The 21762-nt window shown below is 49.1% G+C and overlaps 5 protein-coding genes across 7 annotated transcripts; 3 read left to right on the top strand and 2 right to left on the bottom strand.

The window, feature by feature from the left end:
* Nucleotides 1–7: 7 nt before the first annotated feature.
* On the bottom strand, nt 8–3215 carry LOC136188677 (zinc finger FYVE domain-containing protein 1-like). The gene is made up of 8 exons (XM_065976436.1): nt 2550–3215; nt 1552–2340; nt 1407–1501; nt 1235–1349; nt 1079–1176; nt 901–1021; nt 675–845; nt 8–620 (listed from the first exon to the last, which is right to left on the bottom strand). Exons 1-8 carry the CDS (start codon nt 3195–3197, stop codon nt 99–101), a joined length of 2559 nt encoding a protein of 852 aa, XP_065832508.1. The 5' UTR covers nt 3198–3215; the 3' UTR covers nt 8–98.
* LOC136188683 (RNA polymerase-associated protein RTF1 homolog) lies at nt 3206–6263 on the top strand. The gene is made up of 13 exons (XM_065976449.1): nt 3206–3331; nt 3380–3481; nt 3534–4318; nt 4385–4468; nt 4523–4613; nt 4662–4744; nt 4807–4894; nt 4957–5142; nt 5196–5317; nt 5376–5511; nt 5561–5638; nt 5688–5850; nt 5985–6263. Exons 1-13 carry the CDS (start codon nt 3254–3256, stop codon nt 6095–6097), a joined length of 2109 nt encoding a protein of 702 aa, XP_065832521.1. The 5' UTR covers nt 3206–3253; the 3' UTR covers nt 6098–6263.
* Nucleotides 6264–6280: 17 nt separating this feature from the next.
* On the top strand, nt 6281–12731 carry LOC136188696 (uncharacterized). Of its 2 annotated transcripts, XM_065976465.1 has the most exons (7): nt 6282–6370; nt 6443–6536; nt 6600–6801; nt 6863–6954; nt 7010–7063; nt 7110–7176; nt 7239–12731. In XM_065976465.1, the coding sequence occupies exons 1-7, from the start codon at nt 6348–6350 to the stop codon at nt 7343–7345; spliced, it is 639 nt and encodes a 212-aa protein (XP_065832537.1). In that variant the 5' UTR covers nt 6282–6347; the 3' UTR covers nt 7346–12731. The 2 variants fall into 2 exon arrangements, with proteins under 2 accessions (XP_065832536.1, XP_065832537.1); XM_065976464.1 differs by having other exon boundaries at nt 6281–6370; nt 6443–6801.
* LOC136188675 (disheveled-associated activator of morphogenesis 2-like) lies at nt 7305–12737 on the bottom strand. The gene is made up of 28 exons (XM_065976435.1): nt 12478–12737; nt 12314–12403; nt 11903–11980; nt 11744–11832; nt 11603–11680; nt 11487–11544; nt 11343–11433; nt 11168–11274; nt 11004–11114; nt 10844–10947; nt 10727–10793; nt 10543–10660; nt 10357–10489; nt 10248–10306; nt 9757–10188; nt 9536–9684; nt 9427–9483; nt 9292–9372; nt 9132–9239; nt 8972–9078; nt 8823–8911; nt 8654–8767; nt 8492–8592; nt 8379–8440; nt 8132–8327; nt 7983–8078; nt 7848–7922; nt 7305–7790 (listed from the first exon to the last, which is right to left on the bottom strand). The coding sequence occupies exons 1-28, from the start codon at nt 12649–12651 to the stop codon at nt 7548–7550; spliced, it is 3267 nt and encodes a 1088-aa protein (XP_065832507.1). The 5' UTR covers nt 12652–12737; the 3' UTR covers nt 7305–7547.
* A 143-nt stretch (nt 12738–12880) lies between these two features.
* LOC136188672 (uncharacterized) lies at nt 12881–21450 on the top strand. 2 transcript variants are annotated; one of them, XM_065976431.1, is made up of 26 exons: nt 12881–12998; nt 13052–13216; nt 13274–13506; nt 13562–13850; nt 13906–14177; nt 14234–14386; nt 14434–14474; nt 14524–14618; nt 14679–14982; nt 15038–15865; nt 15922–15972; nt 16025–16546; nt 16597–16848; nt 16897–17095; nt 17146–17468; nt 17521–17675; nt 17724–17841; nt 17905–17997; nt 18049–18144; nt 18195–18440; nt 18486–18890; nt 18945–19145; nt 19199–20914; nt 20972–21095; nt 21142–21290; nt 21365–21450. In XM_065976431.1, the coding sequence occupies exons 2-25, from the start codon at nt 13097–13099 to the stop codon at nt 21287–21289; spliced, it is 6984 nt and encodes a 2327-aa protein (XP_065832503.1). In that variant the 5' UTR covers nt 12881–12998; nt 13052–13096; the 3' UTR covers nt 21290; nt 21365–21450. The 2 variants fall into 2 exon arrangements, with proteins under 2 accessions (XP_065832503.1, XP_065832502.1); XM_065976430.1 differs by having other exon boundaries at nt 21142–21450.
* The last annotated feature ends 312 nt before the right edge of the window (nt 21451–21762 follow it).

Below are 21762 nucleotides of genomic sequence, written 5' to 3'. Positions count from 1 at the left end.
CAATCAATCAATCAATGAATCGATCAATATTCATTTGAAGGTAAAGCATAGGAAAACGAACGTCACAACACCAACCTCCTACGAATGGCTTAATAAGTCTACAAAGGGTCTTTTCTTTCGTTGCACCGGTCGCAAACGCGGGTCGGATGATCCCAGCCGCGAGACGGCACGGAACGTTGATGCGGCGAGCATTTTTCGCACACCCCCTGTCCGCAAGCTCGACAGTGATGCCGACTGATATTCCCGCCGAATATTTCACGACAGAGAAAACAGTCGACGATGTCCTCGTCGGGAACCCAATATTGAGGTCTCGCCGAGTCGACCAAACCCTTCTTGGGATATTGCATTGCGTTAGCGACGGCTCCATACGCCGATCGGACCGCTTCCGTCATGCGACGCGGTAGAACGTCGTTCGGTTGATCGTCAGCGTCAGCATCTTTGTCGTCTTCCTGAATTTTTTCGTAGCACGAATCGCAAACGCGCACCTCCTCGCTGCCCCAGCCTCGCCACGGTACAGCAGCTCGATTCATGGAGCACGGGTCACAGAAGCCTTCGCCACAGCTACGGCAGTGATGCTTGCTTTGCTCGGTGGTGAACTTCTTGGCGCAACTGTGGCATTTCTTGAGTAGAGAAGTGTAAGCGAGGAGAGAAATTGCCAAGAATACAACGCTTACTTTGAGTTGGGAGTTTGGAACCCAATAGGATGGGGCAAGTTTGTCTTGTACCCAGTCGGAAAGGGCATTCGTCGTTGGTAACGTGGCCTGGCCAATACGATTCGCTGCCGACGCAACGCCTTCCAAAACGAGCCGAGCGGCATTTTCTGTTGAAGCACTCTGAATAGGTTCCTAAACAAAACGAATCGTAACTTTGATGCCGCCAAGAGGACATATAACTATTTACTCCTGGCCAAACGTGCTGGATTTCCGTCACGACGGCACCCATTTCTTCGGGCGTCTTGTTGCCGTACCATTGCTGTCGACTGCGATAAATGACGGCACAATTCTTGCACTCCAGCACGTATCTACGTAGATGCCAAAAGATGGGGGAAAGGCATCATAAGATTCACCTGAAAGCTTACCCTGACCAAGCAAATTTGACCAGACCCACCCATGGCGCGTCCTTGAAACTGCCCGTCTTGGGAACAACGACACTTCGCCTACCAGCGTCGTTGCATTGCTATAAATACAACAACAGACTAATTGTGTCGCTGTACAACTTCTGAGGTCGTTTTTACCCTGCACAGAAAAATCTTGTTTTCAAATTCGTGCCTGTATGAGCACAAGGCCTTCTTATTCGTCCTGTGAGGAATGTTTTCCTTCAGGTGATTCATTGTTTCAGCGCAGCGAGCTCTGCAGATTAAAGAAAGAAATGGGTCAATGCTGAATTCTCCAATAAACTAAACGTACTCGCAAGACTCGCATTTCATTTGACATGTGAAGTACTCATCAGGAAAGGCCCAAGTGTTTCTCTCAATCTTTCCACTAAACTTAGAATTCAACTCCTAAAGAAAACAACGTTTGATTCAAGACTTTCTCCCAGTGCTTCTCCAACCTCAAGACTCTTAAATATCACGAGCGGATTCCTCGCGGAACGAATCGCCTTATCGCGCAAGAGCCTCCTAACTCTCTTGTTCAATCCCTCAAAAGAATGACGACTGCGGTCGGCGTCCTTCTTCTCCACCTTATACCCTTCGTACCCAATTGAACTATAGGCTCTCAGCTCGCCACCCGCCTTGGCGAACTCGTTTCGCAGCGCTTCGTCGGCTCCTTTCGCCTGTCGTCGAGACGCCGAACGCATCATAATCTCGCTGCCGCCTTTTTTCGATACGCCGGCGGGAGACTGTCCAAGGGGATCCGTGTGTTGCGTTGTGTGAAAAACGACCAAAGCTGGACCGAGACTTGGCTGGTCTTTGATATTGAGCTTGGAGGCTGTCGCCTTCAGTTGGCTGGCGAAGAAGCGTTGATAACTCTCCGACGCGTCCTGCAAGAATTTGTACATGTCGCTGTGTAGGCGTTCGGCTTTCGTTCGATAGATGATGACATCGGATACGGCGAGTATTTTCATGAGAAGACGCGTGTGCATGTCGGCGTCTTCCCGCACGCCCAACTTGCCTTCCGTATCGAGAAAGATCGCCTTCAATTCCGGATCATAAGCGCTCCAGACGCCCACCGTGCACGATGACTGGTGCGGCGAGGTGGAGAACACGGATTCGCCTTTGAAAAAGGCGTGATTCAAGGTGTGCGATTTTCCGTCGCCCGTATTTCCAACAATGCACACAACCTTGACGGGCTCCGTCTCGCTGCATTTCAATTGTTCGGCAAATTCCTCGGCACTTCTCAACTAGAAAATAAAAAATAAATGAAAAGGTGAGTACACGTATTAAGCATCTCCGCTGAATTTTTTTAGAACTACAGTATCCACTCGTCCACCCCAAATGTTTCAAAAAAAGAGAAACATTTGAGAGCGAGAGGTCGCATATAATATTACATTTAGCGTATAATAGTCAGTCAGGCAAGTTCATATCGACATATATTTCTTTTCGTTCATACCATCAATTTTTCTTTTCCGTCAACAAGAAGAAAGCTATTGCAGTCAGGACGACGAATCTCAGCTTCGTCTGAATTCCCCAAAAAGCTCTCTCTCGCCAGATTCGAACTCGTCTCAATGCTGTGTTCGCGAGGCGGAGCATCGTCGTCGTCGTCATCGCCGGGGGGAGGATCGACGGGGGATTCCCCGTACGATTCGAGGGTGCCGATCGTTTCGAACGCCAAATCGACGTCGTCGTCGTCGCGTTCTTCGGCCAAATCGTCGTCGATGCTTTTTCGTCGTCGTCGCTGTATGCGTCCTTGCGAGCTCTCGCCGTCGTAATCGTTATTCGTGCTCAGTGTGACGTCACCTCGCTCGTGATGAACCCTTTTGCCTTTCGAGTGCAATTTCTCGTCGCACGAAACGCACAGTCGCAGTCGGCAGTCGCGACAATATTTCTCAGCAACGTTGGCCTTCTTGCAGAACCCGTTGCACGACAGAAATTCGGGATTCAAACGTCGGTGGTTGTGCGATCGAAGTCCCGAGCCCAAGTCGTGAATTCTGCTAAAGCAGGCATCGCATTGGTAGCTGCCGCAGTCTTCGCATCTAATGGTGGCTACAGGAGGGTCGTTTTCATCGCATTCGAGTCGATCCTCGCACATTTGCGACATTGTTTCTTACACGAGTGCGTTAGATGACGTAGGTTGTTTCGGCCCGGATAGGGAAAATGAGTCGAGGGGGAAAGAGCTCCAAATTCTCGGGCTCCGCCGACCCGATCGACTCAGACTCTCCAGATCTAGACTCAGTATGAGCAAAGCCACAACTTTTCATCGGCGTAACGTCTCCTTCCTAGGAGTTCCTGAGCATCGCCTCGACACAAGGAGCCCGAACGATCGCAAAATCGACGAAAAGAGACTCGGACAGCGCCTCATCGGAATCAGACAGCGACGGCGAGGTAAAAACAACATCGCAAGGCCATTCCGAACACGGGGCGAACTGTCGCGTAGTGGACAGTAAACGGTCCTCGCGCGAACAAATCGAAAGGAAAGCGAAAAAGAGGCGGCGGCGACGGTACAACGAGCACGGGAAAAAAGCGAAAAGCATCGAAATCGTCGTCATCGTCGTCGTCGTCGACGGAGAACAGCGATGAGGAAGAAGACGAGGATGAGAACGAAGAGGACGAAGAAATGAATCACACTCAGACGCATCTGGACGACGACGATGAGGAGGAGGAGGAGGACGACGACGACGACGAGGAAGGCGAAATTTTCTCCGATTCGTCGATCGACGCGACGGCGTACGACGACGGTCTCGACGACCGCATGGTCGGCGACGCGAACGATCGACAGCGATTGGCCGAGATGACCGAAGCGGAGCGCGAGGCCGAATTGCTGAAGCGATTCGAGAATCGGCAGCGTCTTCGCGAGCGCTTCGAAACGGAGCAGGAGATGCGACGCAAGAAGAAGCGGGCCGAGAGGCAGCGTCGTCGTCATGGAAACGAGCGGGGCGATGCGACGACGAAGGCGTCGTTGCGATCGCTTCGCGATCGGCAGTCGAATACCAAGGATCATAAGTCGAAGCTTATGGAGGAGCTGAAGGCAAAGCGGACGGCCGATAAGAATAAGAGGCGTAAGGGGACTGGTGGTCGAGGTGGCGAAAAGATGCCGTTGAAGATGAGCGAGATATTTTCTGACGAGGAGGAGGAGGAAGAGGAGGAAGAGGAAGAGGAGGAAGGGACGTGGGGCAGTAATGATGCAGGAAACGCGACAGGTGACCAGAAGGAATATTCAGTGTGAGTTAGACTACTGGTCGCCTTTTTGAATTTCCTGCGTTCACGTGTCTCGTGTTTTTTCTCAAGATCGCCGGAAAAGTCTCTTTTGAGACCTGTTGAGACGAAGGAGGAGTTGGGTCGGATTCGGCTGTCGCGACACAAGTTGGAATAGTGAGTGGTATCTTTCTTTGGAGTCTTTGTTTCTAGGTTGGTATACATTTTTAGTTGGGTGCACATGCCGTTTTTTAAGGATACCATACTTGGGTGCTACGTTCGAATTGGAATTGGGCAGAACGAAGGAACGCCTGTTTATAGAGTGAGAAGAAGTCAAGTCTGATTATTTTAATAATTGAGTGGGCTTTAGGTTGCGGAGGTGATGGACGTCATTGAGACTCACAAAGTGTACACTTTGGGAAAAACCCGAACTAATCTCGGTTTGAAATTACGGTAAGAAAATGATGGAGAAAACTCGGCGAAATTGTTTTGTAATCCTGTTGTTGTTCTATAAGGCACGGAGTCCAGGAAAGAGTATTTCGGATGGCGTTCATTTCCAACAGCGATTTCACTGACTCAGAATTTGCCAGATGGAAACAAGACGTAAGCGTAGAAAAGTGGAATGACGAATCGCTCTGTAAATTGTTCCGTTTAATTCTAACAAGATGGAAAAGAATCGTTTGCCTTTGCCTCTGATGTGCCACGTAAAACAGAAGCAAAAGGACATTGAAAAGGCCAAGGTGCACAATTTTGAGAACGAGGAGATTGAGCAGATTGTGGCGGCAAAGCGAAAATTTGCCAAAAATCCTTACAATTACGCTGTGCAAAAAAGCAAACTCATAAGAGATCTTGTATGAAAACTCTAGCAAACCGAAGTCTTTGGTGATTGGTTTCTTTCTCATAGGAAGTAGCCGAGAGCGAGGGATTGATGGACAAGGTGGAAGAGATAAAGACGAGACTGTCCGAGTTGGAAGATCGCGCTGAACAGCTTGACAAACAGAGAAGCCAGGGAATAAGTGCTATCAGGTTCTTGACGTGCCAACTGCGGGGGGATTAGACTAGACTTAAAATTCTGCTCTTGCAGCTACATCAACGCGAGGAACAGACAGAAAAATCTAATAGAAGCCGAGAAAGCATTGGCTGAGGAAATGGCTTTGGCAAATAAAGCCGCCAGCGATCCGTTCACGAGGCGGAAATGCACGCCGACGCTTGTAACGAAGGCAAGGAATAAATTAGAACGATTGGCAGATTGTGGATTGACGACTTTAGACAAAGGAATCCGGCTTATCAGCTGCCTTGGCTATGTCACTGGCAGGCGAGGAAAAAGAAGAACCGGCAAATGATAAGGTTGCTTAGGTAGTCGTGCGGTCAGTCTCTCTTCAAATTGATGTATCAGGAGGAAACGTCGGATGAGAAAGAGACGAAGGGCTCTGAAAGTCGGCGGAGCTCGGTTGAGGACCCAACTGTAGGGCAGAGTGGGAGCAAATTGTCATCTGATCTCTATGCTGCTCACGACTTTGACATCAACATTGACGTTGCTATTCCTGAGCCCGCTCAAGGTAAACGGAAGGTCACTTTAGGTCTGCGTTAGATGCATGTGTGTTGGTGACACGTTGTAGTTTTGTGTTGGATATCCTTTGTCCTTCTCGCCACGTTTGGCATTTATTTCAGTGCACATTCTTGTTCCTTGCAGCTGTCGCTTCAGTGAGCAAACCAAGAATCGTTTCGGCTCCACCGAAGGAGGCTAGCGCCTCGCGACGATCTCTGAATTTGAGCGACTACAAGAAACGGCGTGGTCTCATTTGATTTGAATGGACGTTTCTACGCCCGATAGCCGAGGGCTTAAAAGGTGCCTTTTCTACTATCTGCACGATTTTTTATCGGAAATTTCCCTACACTACGCTTCTCTTTCCTCTGTTCGCGCACTGTACAGTACTGGAACCAGGAACAATACACACGTCAACGTCCCTCATGCTTCGATAGTGCGCGTGCGCAACTGTCTACGTGACGCTGACAGAAAATCACCCGTTCGTTTCTTCTCTTTTTTCGTAAGCGAATGGAGTCGGAAAAGGACCCGAGGTAGACGAAAGAAGTGTAGAGTACAACAATCGGCCTCTCGTAGCCGGGAATCGCCGATACACCTCACTCTAGATCATTTCCACCACCTCGCTTGATTTCTTCGCGTGACTACGGTCCAAATCGATCCCGATCGGAGCCTCGACTTTCAAAAATAGTAGAAGAAGAGGTGCACGCATGCCGATCGCATAAGAAAGACACCAGGAAGCCTAAACCACGTGCACTGGCACAGATCTGCTCCGAGTCGTCGTCGCGCGACTCCGTGAGCGGACACCAGGTAGAAAATGACGCCGCTGCGCACAGTCACGACGACGACGAAGAAAAAATCGCTTCCGAGTCGAAAAATGAAGAAGTAGAAGCGACACTTCCAGCTTCGACGGAGAAAGAAGAGAAGGATGTGAAGGAAGAGGAAAGGGCGCCTTCAGCGCTCAAGAGTAATTCATCTTTTTTTTTCATCTGTTTTTTCTTTCTTCTACGTCGGCGTGATATATATAGAACTCGATGCTTCCGTTCTTGTATCGACGGCTAGAAAATGGAAAAGTCGTACAATTGCCCAGAAGATGCTCGCGAATCGTTCGATAGCTCAAGTGAGTCGACCGACCTTTTCGCACTCGACATTTGACGAATTATGTCTTTCTCGAGAACAATGAGCACCAAGAGACTCTCGACAGGCAGGTGATTCGAGCCTGCACGGAAGTAAGCAAGGCAATTTTATTAATCGAATTTAAATTAAAAAATTAAGATTCCCAAAACCCTCTTTGCCGACCTTCTCGACGACGCCATTCCAATCGTCCAAAAAGCAGTCCAAAGTGAAAAAAATTAACCTCTCAATGAGAGAGATTGCAACACGCTTCTTTTTTCTCATCAACAGTGTATCGCCACTATCTTGGGCCAGACGACGCGCTCACCCTCCAGGGAATGGCTCACATCGAAGCGCTGAAAAGGAAACGTGACGACAACACGCCCGACTTTTACTAAAGCAAAACCAGCGGGGCGACTAAAAAAAATGCCTTCACTAACTACAAAAAAACCGTCTGTGTATCATCTAACAACGTCTGAAAGAATATCGAACAACCAGCGCAAAAAACGTCTGATTGCCATCCCCGCCGCCATGCACCCAAAAAAAAAGAAGTAACGGAGAAAGGGGGAGAGATTAGCTTTACAGAGGGTCGTTGTCGTTTTAGTGATATCTTTCTCGGGTGTCATTTATTACTCGTCTCGGGGACTTCGTCGACGACGTGCGACGATCGTGTTTCTTGCGAAAGCGATTCAATTCTTCGCTGAACACGTCGCCGGTGCGCAATGCCGAGATGAGATCGTCGAACTCGCCGCTCTCCTTGCCGTTGCCGTCCATCGCCGCCTTTCCTCGCTTTCCGCTCGATTTCCGATTCACGGACGAGCGACCCTCGCGCTCCTTTTGCTGCTGCAGTTGGGGCGGACGTTAGGGAAGACAAAAGGTTTCGATTTTGGACGTTTTTACCTGGGCAAGGTCTCGCGCTTTGCGCGCTTCTTCTTCGCGTTTCTTGCGCATCGCCGCCAATTCCTGGCGCGCCTCCTAGGAACACACGCATCAGCGTTGACCAAATGTCTACGCAGTCATTAGCAGAGAGCATACGTCAAAAGACTGAAAGAAGACTGAAAACGTTCCGAAGAAGTCGTCCGGTTGTGTTGCAAAGGGATCCTCGCCAAACAAGGCAACCGTTTTGTTAAACTGGGGGGAGAGGTATCAAGATTTTTTGGCTGCTTTTTCGCCTTCCAAGTTACCTGAGTCTTGGAGTCGATGAGTTTATCTTCCACTTCAGCCAGTTGAACCAATCCGGCCACCTCAAAGTCGCCGATGACGTCAGAAAAACGATCACCCAAGTCGCGACTTGTCTGTCGCTGTTGGTATTCGAGCTCTTTGGTGACGTTGGCCATTCCCTGGCGAAGGGCCAGCATTTCCTTCTCCAATTCGACGAGACTGAGACGCGAATATTAGCTTGAGAGACCAAAGCATCTATTTTTGCCTTACTTCACTTTCGCCGCTTCTCTAACATTTGGCATGTCGTTTTCCAAATTTACGACGTCGGGAAACTAAGGAAGATCAGCGTACGAGCGATGTCAATCTGCAGCGCGCTGGCTTACCCTTTTCTCCAAAGTTTCAATGAGATAGTGCAGCAAAGTCATCTTCTTGTCCGTGCTCGCCCTCGTGTCAATTATCCTATTCAAACTAGGCAATTTGAACCCTACAGATGAAGAGACGACGGATCTCTCGAAGTGACAGCGAAAGCAAGTTCTCGGCCCTACCAAAAGCGTTGCTTCTGGCTCCTCTGTTCATATAGTTTCCGAACGCCAAAACTATCTCAAGAAGTTGACGTAGCCGTTTGCTTCGATATACCTCCTTCGAAGCGTGAAAAATGGCTATTTTTCACGAAAGGAATAATACGTCAAACGATCGCAATAAAGATTCTCCCACCGTTGACTTTGGGACGGCAATCAATGAGACGCTCCGGAAATCTCTTCTTGTAGTAAAGGACTTGCATCCTCTGATCATAGTGGTTGATTCTGCTCCAAGAACCATCAGTCGTCGGTAAACAAAGCGAGAAATATTATCTTATAACCGACCTGCTCATTTCAAAGAGAAAACGATCGGCTCTGGCCATTTTGTCTATTTCATCCTTGTGGCTTTCTAAGAGCTGGATTTCGTCGTGTTGTGGCACATATTTCAGGAGCTAATACAGAAAAAGGTTGCGGAAACAATTCGAGGAGAGGATAAATCTCGCACCTGTTCCGTCATGTCAGGCGTCACTTCGTCGTCATCGTCCATGCTCAAAGCAATGAGTCTGAGCTCTTCATTGCTCAGCTTCAGCTTGGAGAGTAATATTGTGCAGTTCTACAGCGAAGACGTGCATCCTTTTTTCTACCACCAAGCAAAGGGATCTTACTTGCGCTCGTCGCCCATCGATCACTGACAATTCTTTCGGCTTGGACTTCAACTGGGACAAGTCTTCAGTCGAGCCCTCTTTCTGTTTTTTTGGTCATTGTACTATCTGATATCATCTGGAAGACGGCCGTCTCACCTTCTGATAGGCAGAAAACGTTCTTTCAAACTCTTCCAAATCAAGAAGGCCAAACGTCTAAGGAGGAAGACGTGAGGAAAAAAGAAAACAGCTTCAAGTGACAGCAAACCTTGACGTCGTCAAGATCCTTCCAGACCGTATCCTTGACCTGATTGGCGGACATCTTTGCCCAGTTGAACGACTTGAGCGGATGCGACGGCTTCGGAATCTTTTTCTGCGACTGACCAAAGGCCATGCCGCCCGGAACGGGAGGAGCGCCTATACACACAAACACGCGCAACCGTCTCAATTGCAATGTATACAGACACGCGCAATGCAAACAAATAGTACCAGGAGGAGGAGGTGCACCCGGTCCAGGCGGTGGAGGCGGCGGGGGCGGGGCTGCGCCTCCCGGAGGCGGCGGCGGAGGTGGCGGCGGCGGCGCGGAGGCGGAGGACGACAGAGCGGACGCGGCTGCTAGTTCTTTCTTCACTTGCTCGTCGAAAAGCGCCTTTGCATCGTCAGACAAACCGCCGCTTGCTTTTTCGAGAAGAGCCTCGAGACGAGCTTTCGATTCGCTCTCGCCGCTCAATCGAGACTGCAAATCGGCAACTTGAGCGGCGAGATCCTTCTCTCGTAGTTTGATTTCGCGCGATTCTTTCTGCTCTTTCTCCAGCTTCGTCATGATTTTGTTCAGCGCCTTTTTGATGTCGTCCTTCTCTCGCGTTCGCACTTCGCACTCTCGTTCCTTTTTTCCCAATTTCGCCGTCAACTCGCCACGAGCTAGCAACCGAAGTCAGTCGCATCTCTCTCGCCTTCGCCTACAATTTCTATCCCGGTACCTTTTCGAAGCTCTTCGGCTTCAGTCGACAACTTCTTAAACTCCTCTTCTCGAACAAGACTACAGAGACCAAAAAATGTGTAAAACGACTGATGACGACGCTCCCATACCCCTGCACAATATCGTGAACGTCGATTCGCAGCGGTTCAGTGTCAGGATCGATGGGCCCCTCCTGCTGTAAAACGACTTGTTGAACGAGTCTGTCGAGGAGCTGCCACTTGTATGCTCGGTAGTCGCCCTCGACTAAAAACCAACAACTCACATCAACTTCACAATAGAAACGCTCTCACAATAACCTGGTATCAGAATGCAGTGTTGGAGGAGTGAAAGCAGATGAGGATACGAGGCTGTGTACGTCAACTTTCGCTTTAGGACGTCGAGCATCGCCGAAGCGCTGTTTGCATCGACGTGGGGCTGCACAAAACAATCAATAGTGTTAAATCAAAAATCAATCAATCAATCGATCAATCGATAGCTTACCACTCCAAATCGACTTGCCAATTCCGTTTCGTCTTCTTTCCGCATCAGTTCGAAGAAGTCGATGTGCCTAAATGGGCAGTGATGATGATGAAGAGCGATGAAACGAGTTTTCTTTACCGGTCTAGAGCCGGATTGCTTTGACGTCGCATTTTGTCAACAACAGGTTGAAAACCGAGCATCAACAACTCGTATCGAAGATGAACTCGAAATTCCAAATAATCCTACGAGAGAAAAATAAATACATCAAAAAAAAAAAGGAGAACAGGAAATGACGAACCTCTCCTGCACCATATCTCAGAATTGCATTGATGAAGGACATAATCGCCGTCTTTAGACTGACTTCGTCCTTGTACTCGCTCGCTGAACGATCGAGATCCAAGATAACCGTCTGCAAAACATCTTGACTTGGCATTGCACTGGACACGACTTGCACGCTCTCACCTGGAATCTCGCTCGTTCGCACGCATATTCCCTGAAATGAGACATGGCTTGCAAGATGCGCTTGTGTCCGCCCGGCACGAGACAAACGGCGCCGAGAATCTCATACACTGGGGAGGGAAGCGAGACGAAAAATTGCAGCTGGCCATCCGTGCACAGCACGACATCAACGACAGACCTGCGACCTTTGTTTTCAAATTCTGCGTGAGAAGACTCTGCGAGACGATGTTGATTCCGCTGCTGTGCGCAAACAAGTGCCTTCTTCCATACTGAATATGAATGAGTAATAATTGTGGCTGTCAATCGAATGGGGAGTACGTACGGTGTTGTTTAGAAGTGCTTTGATGCTTCCTATGGCTGCCGTGTGAATGGAACTCTGCCTATATGTGGAACAAGAATCTTGCGATTGATGAGGCTAATTCCATATATGTGTCCCACCTCGTGTCGTGATTCATCTCGCGTAGGAAATTCAACAGACAATTTATGCCGTCCGATTCGACAAATTGGTTGACAAATCTGCAAATTGCAGATGAATAATTTAACATATTTTTTTGGTAACAGATGTCGGTGGGCCGATACCGTTGCGGCTGCGTTCGCAGCGCCGTCTTCAAGCCGTCCATCATCTTCGTCCGACTCTCCTGCTCCTTTTCACTTTCGGGATACGAATCCTTCGCACACAATCGGACGTCCACACACACACAAAAAAAATCAAATCTTTCGTCGCGACGACGCTCGCACCCGCGTGAACGCCTTCACTTGATCGATGTAGCGCTGGACGTTCTTATCCGCGTGACGATCTCCCTCGTCGGAATGCGCCTTCGCGAGAAACGAGCCATTCAAACGTGCGTTACGCGTGTGACACCGCCGAAACTTATAACAAACAAAGCGGGCGCGGGCAACAACGCGAGGACGACGGGCGACAACGATCGCGGACGAGGCGCGATTACGATCGCGACCGCACGCGGATGCTATACGGACTCCCCGATATCGCGTTCGAGAGGAAATGCACGCGCCAGGGGATGAGAGGAGCCGCGGCGGGGGCCAAGGGAGAGAGACCTCACGCTGTGCGCTGCGAGAAACTATCGGTAACCCCCGTCGGCTAACGCAGGCGTCCCATCGTACGATTTCCCTTCCTTTCCCTCCCCTTACGAATTTCGTTGAGCAGTAAAGCTGCCATTTCTTTTCCAGCGGCATTCGAAACATTTCGTCGCGTTTCGCGGCGGGAAGATCGAACTCGTCCTGGAAGGAGGAGGACGTGCGGGGACAACGCAAACAATTTGGGGGGCATGGGATTCGCGGAAACGTAAACTCACCAAGACTTCGATGAATTTCTCGTTGACTTCGGCTTCGCTCGACGGCATAGGCGGCATTTGAACGGGCTTGTACAGGCTGTTGCGTCGCCGCGATTTCGACTTTGTCTTGTCGATTTCGCTGGCTACGCTGTTGCCGGAGCCGTGTCGCCGGCGACGACGAAGTCGGAAAGGCATGCCTTCTGCTGAGTGCGGCGCTGCGATCACCGATGGAACAGCCGCGTTCTCCTACGGCTTTAGTGAAAGTCGGGCGAGGAAGCGTATCACGTGCCAGATTTAAATTGCCTATGACGTAGACCAAACTACGTACAGAGCGCCTTTCTGCGCTTTTCTGCGTACTGTACGCAAGATCCGACAGATGGCGCGATTAGTTTCGATATGGAAATTCTCTTACGGGGGAGGAAAGGTGAGGGGGATAGACACCTTTTCAAAGAAAACAATAAGAGCAAGCTGTCAAGTGTATCCTGGACATTTTTGGGGACAATCCCTGGCCGCCGCCACCGTCTCCTGGTCGTTCAAGTTAGGTGCGTGATTGGTAAGGTGACTAAAATCATTGCGAAAGTTGACTTTGTCTTAGATACATTGAACTACGTCGTACGGTGCCACTGAAATCAACCAATAAATGCGTCTTCGGTTTGCTTTTCTTGCCTTCTTTGTTGGCTTCTGCGCATTGCCAGCGAAAGCTTCTCATTTTCGAGGCGCTATTATTACTTGGAAACCTCATCCAAGCGTCAAAGGAACTGTAAGCTTCCATTGATCACGTGCGCTTGTCATACGTAGATCTCTCGTTTTTTTGTAGGTGATATTTTCATTTAAAATTGCCTGGAGAAAAACAAGTGTGCAATGCGATGACGCAAAGATAGCTGCTCAAACGCTAATAGGAGGCGGAAGTTGGTCATGCTATTCTGGCTGCAGTGGCACGGTAGGCAGCACTCAATTCATCTGTACTGCCTACAGCGTATCAGAGGATTGGACTCAGGGAGAGAACACGTTTACAAGCAAATTTACTGGGAACGGTCCTTTTGTGATACGGTGAGGATAATTTTTCTAATTTAGTACAGTGTAGTGAGACCAGTATTTACTAAAGGTTTGCAAGCTGTTGCTGGATCTCTCTTGTAGCAGGTGGAAGCGGCTGGTCAGTTCCTGTTACAGTTGATTTGAGTGTGAGAAGTGACACTGGAAAAATCAACTCTTCTCCCATATCCGCTACGGCTCCCATCATCCGCCTCCAGCAGTACTGCGATTATAGTATTCCGATTCATACGGACGATCCAGACGGTGACGTGGTGAAGTGTCGATGGGCACAAAAGGTCACTGGCGGCGTTGATGAGTGCGGCGGTGTTTGCGGAAGTCTCTCTGGTGCAACGTTAAGCGCAGTACGATTTCTAACAATTTTCGGGGTTCAATTTGTTATAATTTTCTTGATTTTAGAGGCCATGCATAATTCACTACAAGGCCACCGTTTTAGGCTGGCACGCCGTGTCTCTGATGATAGAGGATTTTTCAACAGCATCGTCTAAAACACCCCTCAGTAAAGTTCCTCTTCAGTTTCTGATTAAAGTTGACGCCAAAGCAGCTGGTGCCAAATGCGGTGGAACTTTGACATACACAAATGACACCATGTCGGACAACCAATGCGTCGCTTTGAAATCTAACGGAGCTTTTAAGACGAGGATCGGTGTTGTGGAAACTTCCGCTGCTCGGTACACGACTGTGTAGAGCTAGTGACCCATGACTCGTAACCTGCTGTTTTTTTCAGTCTCAAGGAAGTACTAATAGTGGCTTCCGTCGGTACTAGTAAGTCAAACATTCAAGGAGTCTATCCTAAAAGATACGTTGACGTGACATGGACGCCTACTCAGGCTCAAAAGGGATCTCACGTCTTTTGCTTCAGCGCCTTGGACACTCTGGGGTGAGTTGCGTTTTTTGGCTATGCTAATGCTGATGACGTACGTATAGCGTTACCCTGAAACAACGATGTATTACCATTTTGGCTGGAGGTATAATCATAGTGGCGAGTACGTAATTCTATCTAAAGGGTCCTTCTAGCTGATCCACCTGAAATTGTTCCCGGCTCGCAGAGACCTGTGAACGAAACGACACAACTTTATCAGAAGAAATTTGCCGTCGCTTTTACCCAAGAGGTAGGCATATAGCAATATCAATATACTGTATTGATGTCCATACTTTTGCTTGGTGTGCAGGTTACTCGACCTGCATCGCCACGCTATATAAGAATCTATGAAACCAACGCTGCGACTCTCAACGCTCTACCAAGTGCCTCGTCGCGGCAAATAGCCGCGGTCAACACGCTTTCCGCTTCGGCAGTTCTCATCAAGAACACAAGTCTCACGTTTTACCTTCCCTGGTCAATTCGTCTCGCTCCCAATGTTATTCATTACATAACCATTGACAACGGCGCCGTAGTCGGTCTGGGAGCGTCGTGCGCTGGAGACGGGATACCCTTTGGGGGCATTAGAGATCGCACAATGTGGTCCTTTCCGACTGGTAAGTGGACGTTTATCGATGCTATTCTTTCACTCTATTACTTTGATTCGTGCAGTGAATACAAGCTCCGATCCGTGTGAAGGCAATGGCGGCAGAGGATCTTGTCAGAAAGTTTGCGAAACGCTGAACAGTGCCTACGGCTCCTACCGATGCCGCTGCTCAATTGGAGACATTTTGGCACCCAACAAACACACGTGCTACAGACCGGACCGACCAATCGACTGCTCAGGCAACTGCAGCGGACACGGCATCTGCCTAGGAAATGGCCTCTGCGACTGCGACAAAGGCTGGTTTGGAAGTTCGTGCTCAGATCCAACTTGCTATCGCATGGCTCGCTGCTCCGGACACGGCGACTGTGTCGCTCCCGAAGTCTGCTCTTGTCACGTTGGATGGACCGGACCCGCTTGCTCCGTGGACCTGTGTTCCGTTCATCGTACGTGCTCTTCGTGTACGTCTACTCTGGGTTGCGGGTGGTGCGATTCCGATCGCCGATGCATGGCCGGTTCGGGAAACGGTCCCGATGGCGCTGTTGGAAGACATGATTGTCGTACGTGGTTGTACTACGGTTGCATGGTTGCCGTCGACGCGTCGACTCCCGCTTGCACAAAGGCGAGCTGCTCTGATCAAATCTCGAGTAGGGATTGCAACGAACGCTGCATTGACAGCCAAACACCGCGATTGTCTGGACGTGGAAGTCTTTCGTACTGCGATCGTCTTCAGAAAGCGTGCAGAAATTACGCGACGTGTTTCAGCTACCAATCCGTCGGTGCGAATTACTGTCCGACGTGGAACGAAGCGAAATGTCCGTTGGGAGTGCCGCCTTCATCGAGTCCCGTTCCTGACGATGCGCCAACGAAGGGCCCGGGAGATAGCGGCAGCGCAGGTGAAATCGTCGCGTAATGACGTTTAGAGATCAAAAATTACTGTTTTACTGATTAGGATCTGGAGGTAGTGGCAAACACGCTAGGCCCTTCAACTCCCTTAGATGCGGTGAGTCAGTTTGGCTTACTGTTGGTTGTCCCTAGTTGCTACTAATGTTTAGACGGACCGGTAAAAGTAGACGTAAGGGGCTTTCAGGCGAGAGGCCAGGCGGTCGTTGAAGCAGTCATACGTATTATCCAAGAATCAAGAGTATTTACTCACGACAACGGCATGATGCTTCGAATGGCGTGGGTCGAAAGTGAATATGGCAATGCTCGCGGCACATTTTGCACCCTTACGGACGAAATTGAAACCCGTGCGGGAATATGGCAGACGGACGTTTCTTGGCTGGCAAATGTTTCACAGAATGGCGAAATGGATAGAAAATTTGACAGTATAAGAAAAACCTTCGACATCGATATGAGAAGCGTGACGATCAAGGATTTGCACCTACCTCTTGTTTCTGCTCTAGTTGCTCGAGCCAAGCTATTTTCTGCTCAACACGTCATTCCGACGGAAAGCGACATTCAAGGGCAAGCGCACTTCTGGTTCAAGCACTACAGGAACGAAAAAGCTTACAGTTGGGAGATATTCAAGGACACGCTGAAGTATCAGCCGAAGGCGCTGTCGAAAAGTGATAAAGGTTTGTGTGTAAAAAAGTAGGGTGTTTTGGACATTACGCAAGACCTTTAGGTTGTGTTCGAGGCTTGAGGGATCCCAATCAAAACTGCAAATGTCTTTGCGAGAAAGGATATCAGGGAGAAAAATGCGACGAACCCGATTGTGGATGCAATCCTTCGCCGTGCTCTAACCACGGCATGTGCGTCGCATCGCCCGGTGGCGGAAAATCGTTTTGTCGATGCCGGGGTCGCTGGCAGGGCTCCTGCTGCAACAGCCTGCCACCTTCTCCTGTTTTTGGCGATCCTCACCTGCAAACACTTGACGGTACATAGGGTTCGTCTTATACGTAAGCACTCTCTTACACACGCTTAGGTTTGAAATACAACTATTTCGGAATTGGCGTCTTTTGGGGCTGCATCAGTCGCCAGAACGATTTTGGCTATCAATTGGCTTTCTTCAAGTACAAGAAGACGTCTCTGCTTGGAGCTGTGGTCCTAAAAGTTGGCAGTGAAGTCGTCAGTGTTGTTTCTATCGGGAACAACACGGGAAGTGCCCGTCAAGCGTTGATCAGGTAGATATGGTAACGTCTGCGTCTAACACATTTTTACTGTGCGCTTGCAGAATTAACGGAAGTTCGCACGCTTTGCCCGTCGGTAATCAAATGGAACTGGCAAATGGTGACGTGACCCTGTCGGCTAATCGGGGAAGAAATCCTCAGGTGCTCGTTTCCTATTTGTTTCAATACCGGAACGGAATCAGCGTCAACGTGGAAGCAATCTATAGCTCACCAGTAGGCCGTCAGTACCTAGATTTAGGCCTTGGAGCATCGGTCGTCCTGGAAGGCAAGACAACTGGCCTTTGCGGCGTGATGGACGACAATACAGGCAACGACTTGGCGGGTCCAGATGGAGTACTTCGCAGTGCCAATTCTTTTGGAGACGCTTGTAAGCACAGATGATATTTTACGAGTATCTCTCTGCTTGAATGAGTATTTAGGGAAGGTGAGCTCTGTATTTCATTCTCAGGCAGGGTCAGCGTGGTCATGGAATGCTTCCAATTTTCGTCCGTCCGATGTGGCAGGAAAAGAATACACTGATGCCCAATTTGTTCCTCAATATCATTTGTCTGGCTATAGCAGCTTCGTTATATCGGTAGTTAATTGCTGTTTCATATGCCAGAGTCTGATTCTTTTTACGTAGAATGCTCAAAGAGTGTGTAGAGCTCAAGGACTGACTGGAGGATTACTGAACGATTGTGTCCTCGACGTTGTTGTAACTGGCGATACGTCGTTTGCCGATCAAAACGCTTTTATGATCGGTAGGATAAAAGACTAGTCATTAGCTACAACGTTTGCTTGACTCTCGTTTTCTTCGTGCAAAGGAAACTGTCCAAATGATTGTTCAAACCACGGCTATTGCGTAAATAATACTTGCGTTTGCTTCGGTTTCTGGAGTGGAGACGACTGCAGTGAAGGTAGTTTCTTTGCAGTAATCTCTTTGGCTAATTAACAACGGTATGTCACAGGAGGACGCGGAATTTGTCCTAATAACAGTTACTGCTCTGATGGATTCTGCGAATGCAACTTCGGCTTTGTATTTCATGAAGGACAGTGCATTGAAGGTTTGTTGCGGAGAGCGACTCTAATCTATCATCGTTTGTTGCGCATATAGCTACGTGCACTGCGGTTGGAAACTGCACGTCTCCGAGTCAAGGCCGCTGCAAAGCGACCGATGAATGTCTTTGCCGCCCTGGCTATTCTCTTCCCGATTGCAGTCAAAGGGTCGTTTGCCCATTAGGGAGCCCTTGCTCCTCCGGAAGAGGTGTTTGCTTAGAGGGCGGAAAATGCGCGTGCTTGCCGAATTGGTCTGGTCCTGGATGCTCTGCTCCCACTTGTGAAAGTTTTCAAAACTGCTCAGGTATGTCACCGCTGCGCCGCGGGTTTAAAGCATTATTTCGTACAGGTAACGGAATTTGTAATTCTGATGGATTGTGCGACTGCAACGTGGGTTGGGAAGGCGGCAGCTGCAGCTTTCCTACGTGCTATAGCGTCAACAACTGCTCGGGCAACGGAAAGTGCATTGGTATAGACAAGTGCCAGTGCGACGCAGGGTTCGCTTTTCCAGCGTGTGATGAGCCGATTCAGTGTCCGGCTATGCAGAACTGCAGCGGTAACGGCATTTGTCTGAGTAGTTCGTCATGTTTGTGCTACGAAGGATACGCGGGGCCTTCTTGTACCGACTCTCTGTGCCCGTCCGACTGTTCGAATCAGGGAAAGTGCGTCGGTGCTCATTTATGCTCCTGTTTGGGCGGATGGACAGGTCAGGATTGTTCCGATCCATCGTGTGAGAATCTTGATTTTTGTTCGGGTGAGTTCTTGGGTTGTGCATAAGTGGAATAAACTGTCATTTCTTTCCGCGCAGGAAATGGCGATTGCATTGATTATGATTTATGTGAATGCAGCCGAAACTGGACGGGTTTTGCGTGCGACGTTCCTCGCTGTCTTTCGGAGCGAAACGTTGACAGAAATTCTAGCGTTCAGTGCAGTGGTCGTGGCGTGTGTGTTGCACCGGGAAGATGCTCCTGCGACCCAGGTTATTATGGAGATCTGTGTGAAATACAAGGTAAGGAGAATGAAAGAAAGTAGGATTTGCTTTAGTACGTGCTTCCTGTGTAGTACGCGGTAACTGCTCAGCCAACGGGACGTGCACCTGCTCTTCAGGCTGGACAGGATCGTTGTGCGACGACTGGACTTGCGACGATCTTTCGAATTGTAGCTATCACGGCGTGTGCAATGGTCCAAATGTCTGCACATGTCGAAACGGTTATGTTGGGAACGACTGTTCTACACCGGTATGCCATGATAATTGTTCCAGTCATGGAACGTGTATTAGTCCAAATGAATGCTTATGCGACGTCGGCTACACAGGACAATATTGCTCTACTCCAATTTGCGCGACCAATTGTTCCGGTCACGGCCAGTGCAATCGGCCAGAAGAATGTGTGTGCGAATTTGGATACACCGATCACGTGTGTTCTATTCCGCTCTGTTTTATGAACTGCACCGATCACGGACAGTGCTTGGATCCAGACGTGTGCCAATGCGATTCGGGATACGCGGGTCAATTTTGCGGCACACCGTTGTGCGTCGCAAATTGTTCCGGTCACGGTCTTTGCTCTCGTCCTGGTGAATGCGTGTGCGATCCTGGATACACGGACTCGATTTGCTCGACTCCGATGTGTTTTATGAACTGCTCTGGTCACGGTCATTGCTCTCGTCCTGATGAGTGCGTGTGTGATCTTGGATATTCTGATCGAATTTGCTCGACACCACTGTGTTTCACGAACTGCTCTGGTCACGGGAAATGTTTGAGTCCGGATGAATGCAACTGCGACGCCGGCTACACGGAATTGTTTTGTTCTACTCCTATCTGCGTTTCCAACTGTTCTGGTCACGGTCTCTGCTCTCGTCCGAACGAATGCGTGTGTGATTCTGGGTATGCTGACCCAATTTGCTCTACGCCACTGTGCTTCGGGAACTGTTCTAACCATGGATCCTGCCTAGCTCCAGAAATCTGCGGCTGCGACGCAGGATATACAGGACAAGTTTGCTCCGATCCCGTGTGCTCGATGAACTGCTTTGGCAACGGCCTGTGCACTGGTCCTGACGATTGTCAGTGTGATGACGGCTACTCAGAACAGTTTTGCTCCACTCCTATTTGTCACATGAACTGCTCCAGTCATGGATTTTGCTTCCGTCCAGACGAGTGTGCATGCTACGCTGGGTACACGGGCCGGTTTTGTTCTACTCCTCTGTGTTTTGCAAACTGTTCCGGTCGCGGTGCATGTTTCGGCCCCGATCAGTGTGTCTGTCATGAGGGATACACGGGATCCTTTTGCGATACCCCGGTATGCGTCGACGATTGCTCTGGCCACGGCAACTGCATCAATCCAAACGACTGTCTCTGCTATGCGGGATACGGCGGAAAGTTTTGCGCCGATCCCATGTGTTTTGATAACTGTTCTGGTAACGGCAACTGTACCAAGCCGTACACTTGCGTTTGTCACAAGGATTATAAGGGCGAGACTTGTTCTAGTCCGATTTGTCCTAATGAATGCAACGGTCATGGCTCATGTTTGGAGCCTGGCCGGTGCATCTGCTATCAAGGATATACAGGACTATCGTGCTCTGAACCTGTGTGCGATAGTAACTGCAACGACAACGGAAATTGTACTAGCCCCAATGTGTGTGACTGCTATGAGGGATTTACTGGAGATTTGTGCTCTGAATCGCTGTGTTTTGGTAACTGTTCGGGCCACGGACAGTGCATGGGTGAAAATAGGTGCACTTGTGATAACGGTTACGAGGGAAGTTTCTGCGAAGGATTACTAGGTACAGACTAAACTAAACCCGTACGTGATTTCAACCTGGTCTTTAATTAATCTCTAGGCGGCGACAGTAGTTCCTTATTACCTTTGTGGGCCATCATTTTGATTTTGGTTGGCGGAGTCATTCTAATCGTTATTGCGCTTGTCGTGGCTGTTGTCAGAGCAAAAAAGAAAAAGACGAAAGCGTATGTACTGTCTATCGCAATGTAAAATCTGATCATACTACTGTAGATACCAAATGAAATTTGATGATATGCCTGTTGTGCTGCCGCCAAGAGGAGCTGGAGACTTGAAAATCGAAGCAACTCAATCGGGATTTCAAGTTTGCAATCCGATTTTTGACGACGCAGGAGAAATAGCAGAAACCGGCGAAATGTGAGGTAAGGCTAATGTCGCGTGCTTACTTGTTTGCTTCTTCATATAATTGGACTGTTGCTGATATTGGTGTGCTCAGGCTGCTGTCACTGCTGTGATTTGATGTTGCTTATGTGTGTTGCTGTGTCTTATAACGGAATAAAAAGGTCGTTGTGGTATAGCCCAGTTTCAGTGAAACCTGCTAATGCTAATCCGGTCTCCCAAAATTTTGGCCAAGAGGTGACCGGATTACGCAGGTTTTACTGTACCTTATTTCAAAATTGCACATTACATTGCATCAAAAATTCTTCAATTGTTTAAGACTTACCCGAATGCTTGGCACAGTGAACTACTAGTAGTAACTCGATTCGTTTTCAATTCGTATAGTGGGTAATGTTTTCGGAAGGTTCTACGCACAGTACTATTTCTACTAATTTGTGGTTTAATTTGTTGTATTTTTTTCAACAGCATCGTCTACCATCGTCTAGTGTATGGTTC

This window comes from Oscarella lobularis, chromosome 7 (assembly GCF_947507565.1).
Source record: "Oscarella lobularis chromosome 7, ooOscLobu1.1, whole genome shotgun sequence".
NCBI lineage: Eukaryota > Metazoa > Porifera > Homoscleromorpha > Homosclerophorida > Oscarellidae > Oscarella > Oscarella lobularis.
This window is presented reverse-complemented; position numbering and strand designations above follow the sequence as displayed.

Coding starts and splice junctions, on each gene's coding strand:
- LOC136188672 (XM_065976431.1), top strand. CDS start 13,097: ATGCGTCTTCGGTTTGCTTTTCTTGCCTTCTTTGTTGGCTTCTGCGCA. Junction 17,842..17,904: donor TCAAAACGCTTTTATGATCG/GTAGGATAAAAG, acceptor CTTCGTGCAAAG/GAAACTGTCCAAATGATTGT. Junction 17,998..18,048: donor TGGAGACGACTGCAGTGAAG/GTAGTTTCTTTG, acceptor GGTATGTCACAG/GAGGACGCGGAATTTGTCCT.
- LOC136188696 (XM_065976464.1), top strand. CDS start 6,348: ATGGAGTCGGAAAAGGACCCGAG. Junction 7,064..7,109: donor TGATTCGAGCCTGCACGGAA/GTAAGCAAGGCA, acceptor TAAAAAATTAAG/ATTCCCAAAACCCTCTTTGC. Junction 7,177..7,238: donor CGTCCAAAAAGCAGTCCAAA/GTGAAAAAAATT, acceptor TCTCATCAACAG/TGTATCGCCACTATCTTGGG.
- LOC136188677 (XM_065976436.1), bottom strand. CDS start 3,197: ATGTCGCAAATGTGCGAGGATCGACTCGAATGCGATGAAAACGACCCT. Junction 2,341..2,549: donor ACGGAAAAGAAAAATTGATG/GTATGAACGAAA, acceptor TTTATTTTCTAG/TTGAGAAGTGCCGAGGAATT. Junction 621..674: donor TTCCAAACTCCCAACTCAAA/GTAAGCGTTGTA, acceptor TCTCTACTCAAG/AAATGCCACAGTTGCGCCAA.
- LOC136188675 (XM_065976435.1), bottom strand. CDS start 12,651: ATGCCTTTCCGACTTCGTCGTCGCCGGCGACACGGCTCCGGCAACAGC. Junction 11,275..11,342: donor TTTGAAAACAAAGGTCGCAG/GTCTGTCGTTGA, acceptor TTCCCTCCCCAG/TGTATGAGATTCTCGGCGCC. Junction 10,490..10,542: donor ACACTGCATTCTGATACCAG/GTTATTGTGAGA, acceptor GTTGGTTTTTAG/TCGAGGGCGACTACCGAGCA.
- LOC136188683 (XM_065976449.1), top strand. CDS start 3,254: ATGAGTCGAGGGGGAAAGAGCTCCAAATTCTCGGGCTCCGCCGACCCG. Junction 4,614..4,661: donor AAGGAACGCCTGTTTATAGA/GTGAGAAGAAGT, acceptor AGTGGGCTTTAG/GTTGCGGAGGTGATGGACGT. Junction 4,745..4,806: donor AATCTCGGTTTGAAATTACG/GTAAGAAAATGA, acceptor TTGTTCTATAAG/GCACGGAGTCCAGGAAAGAG.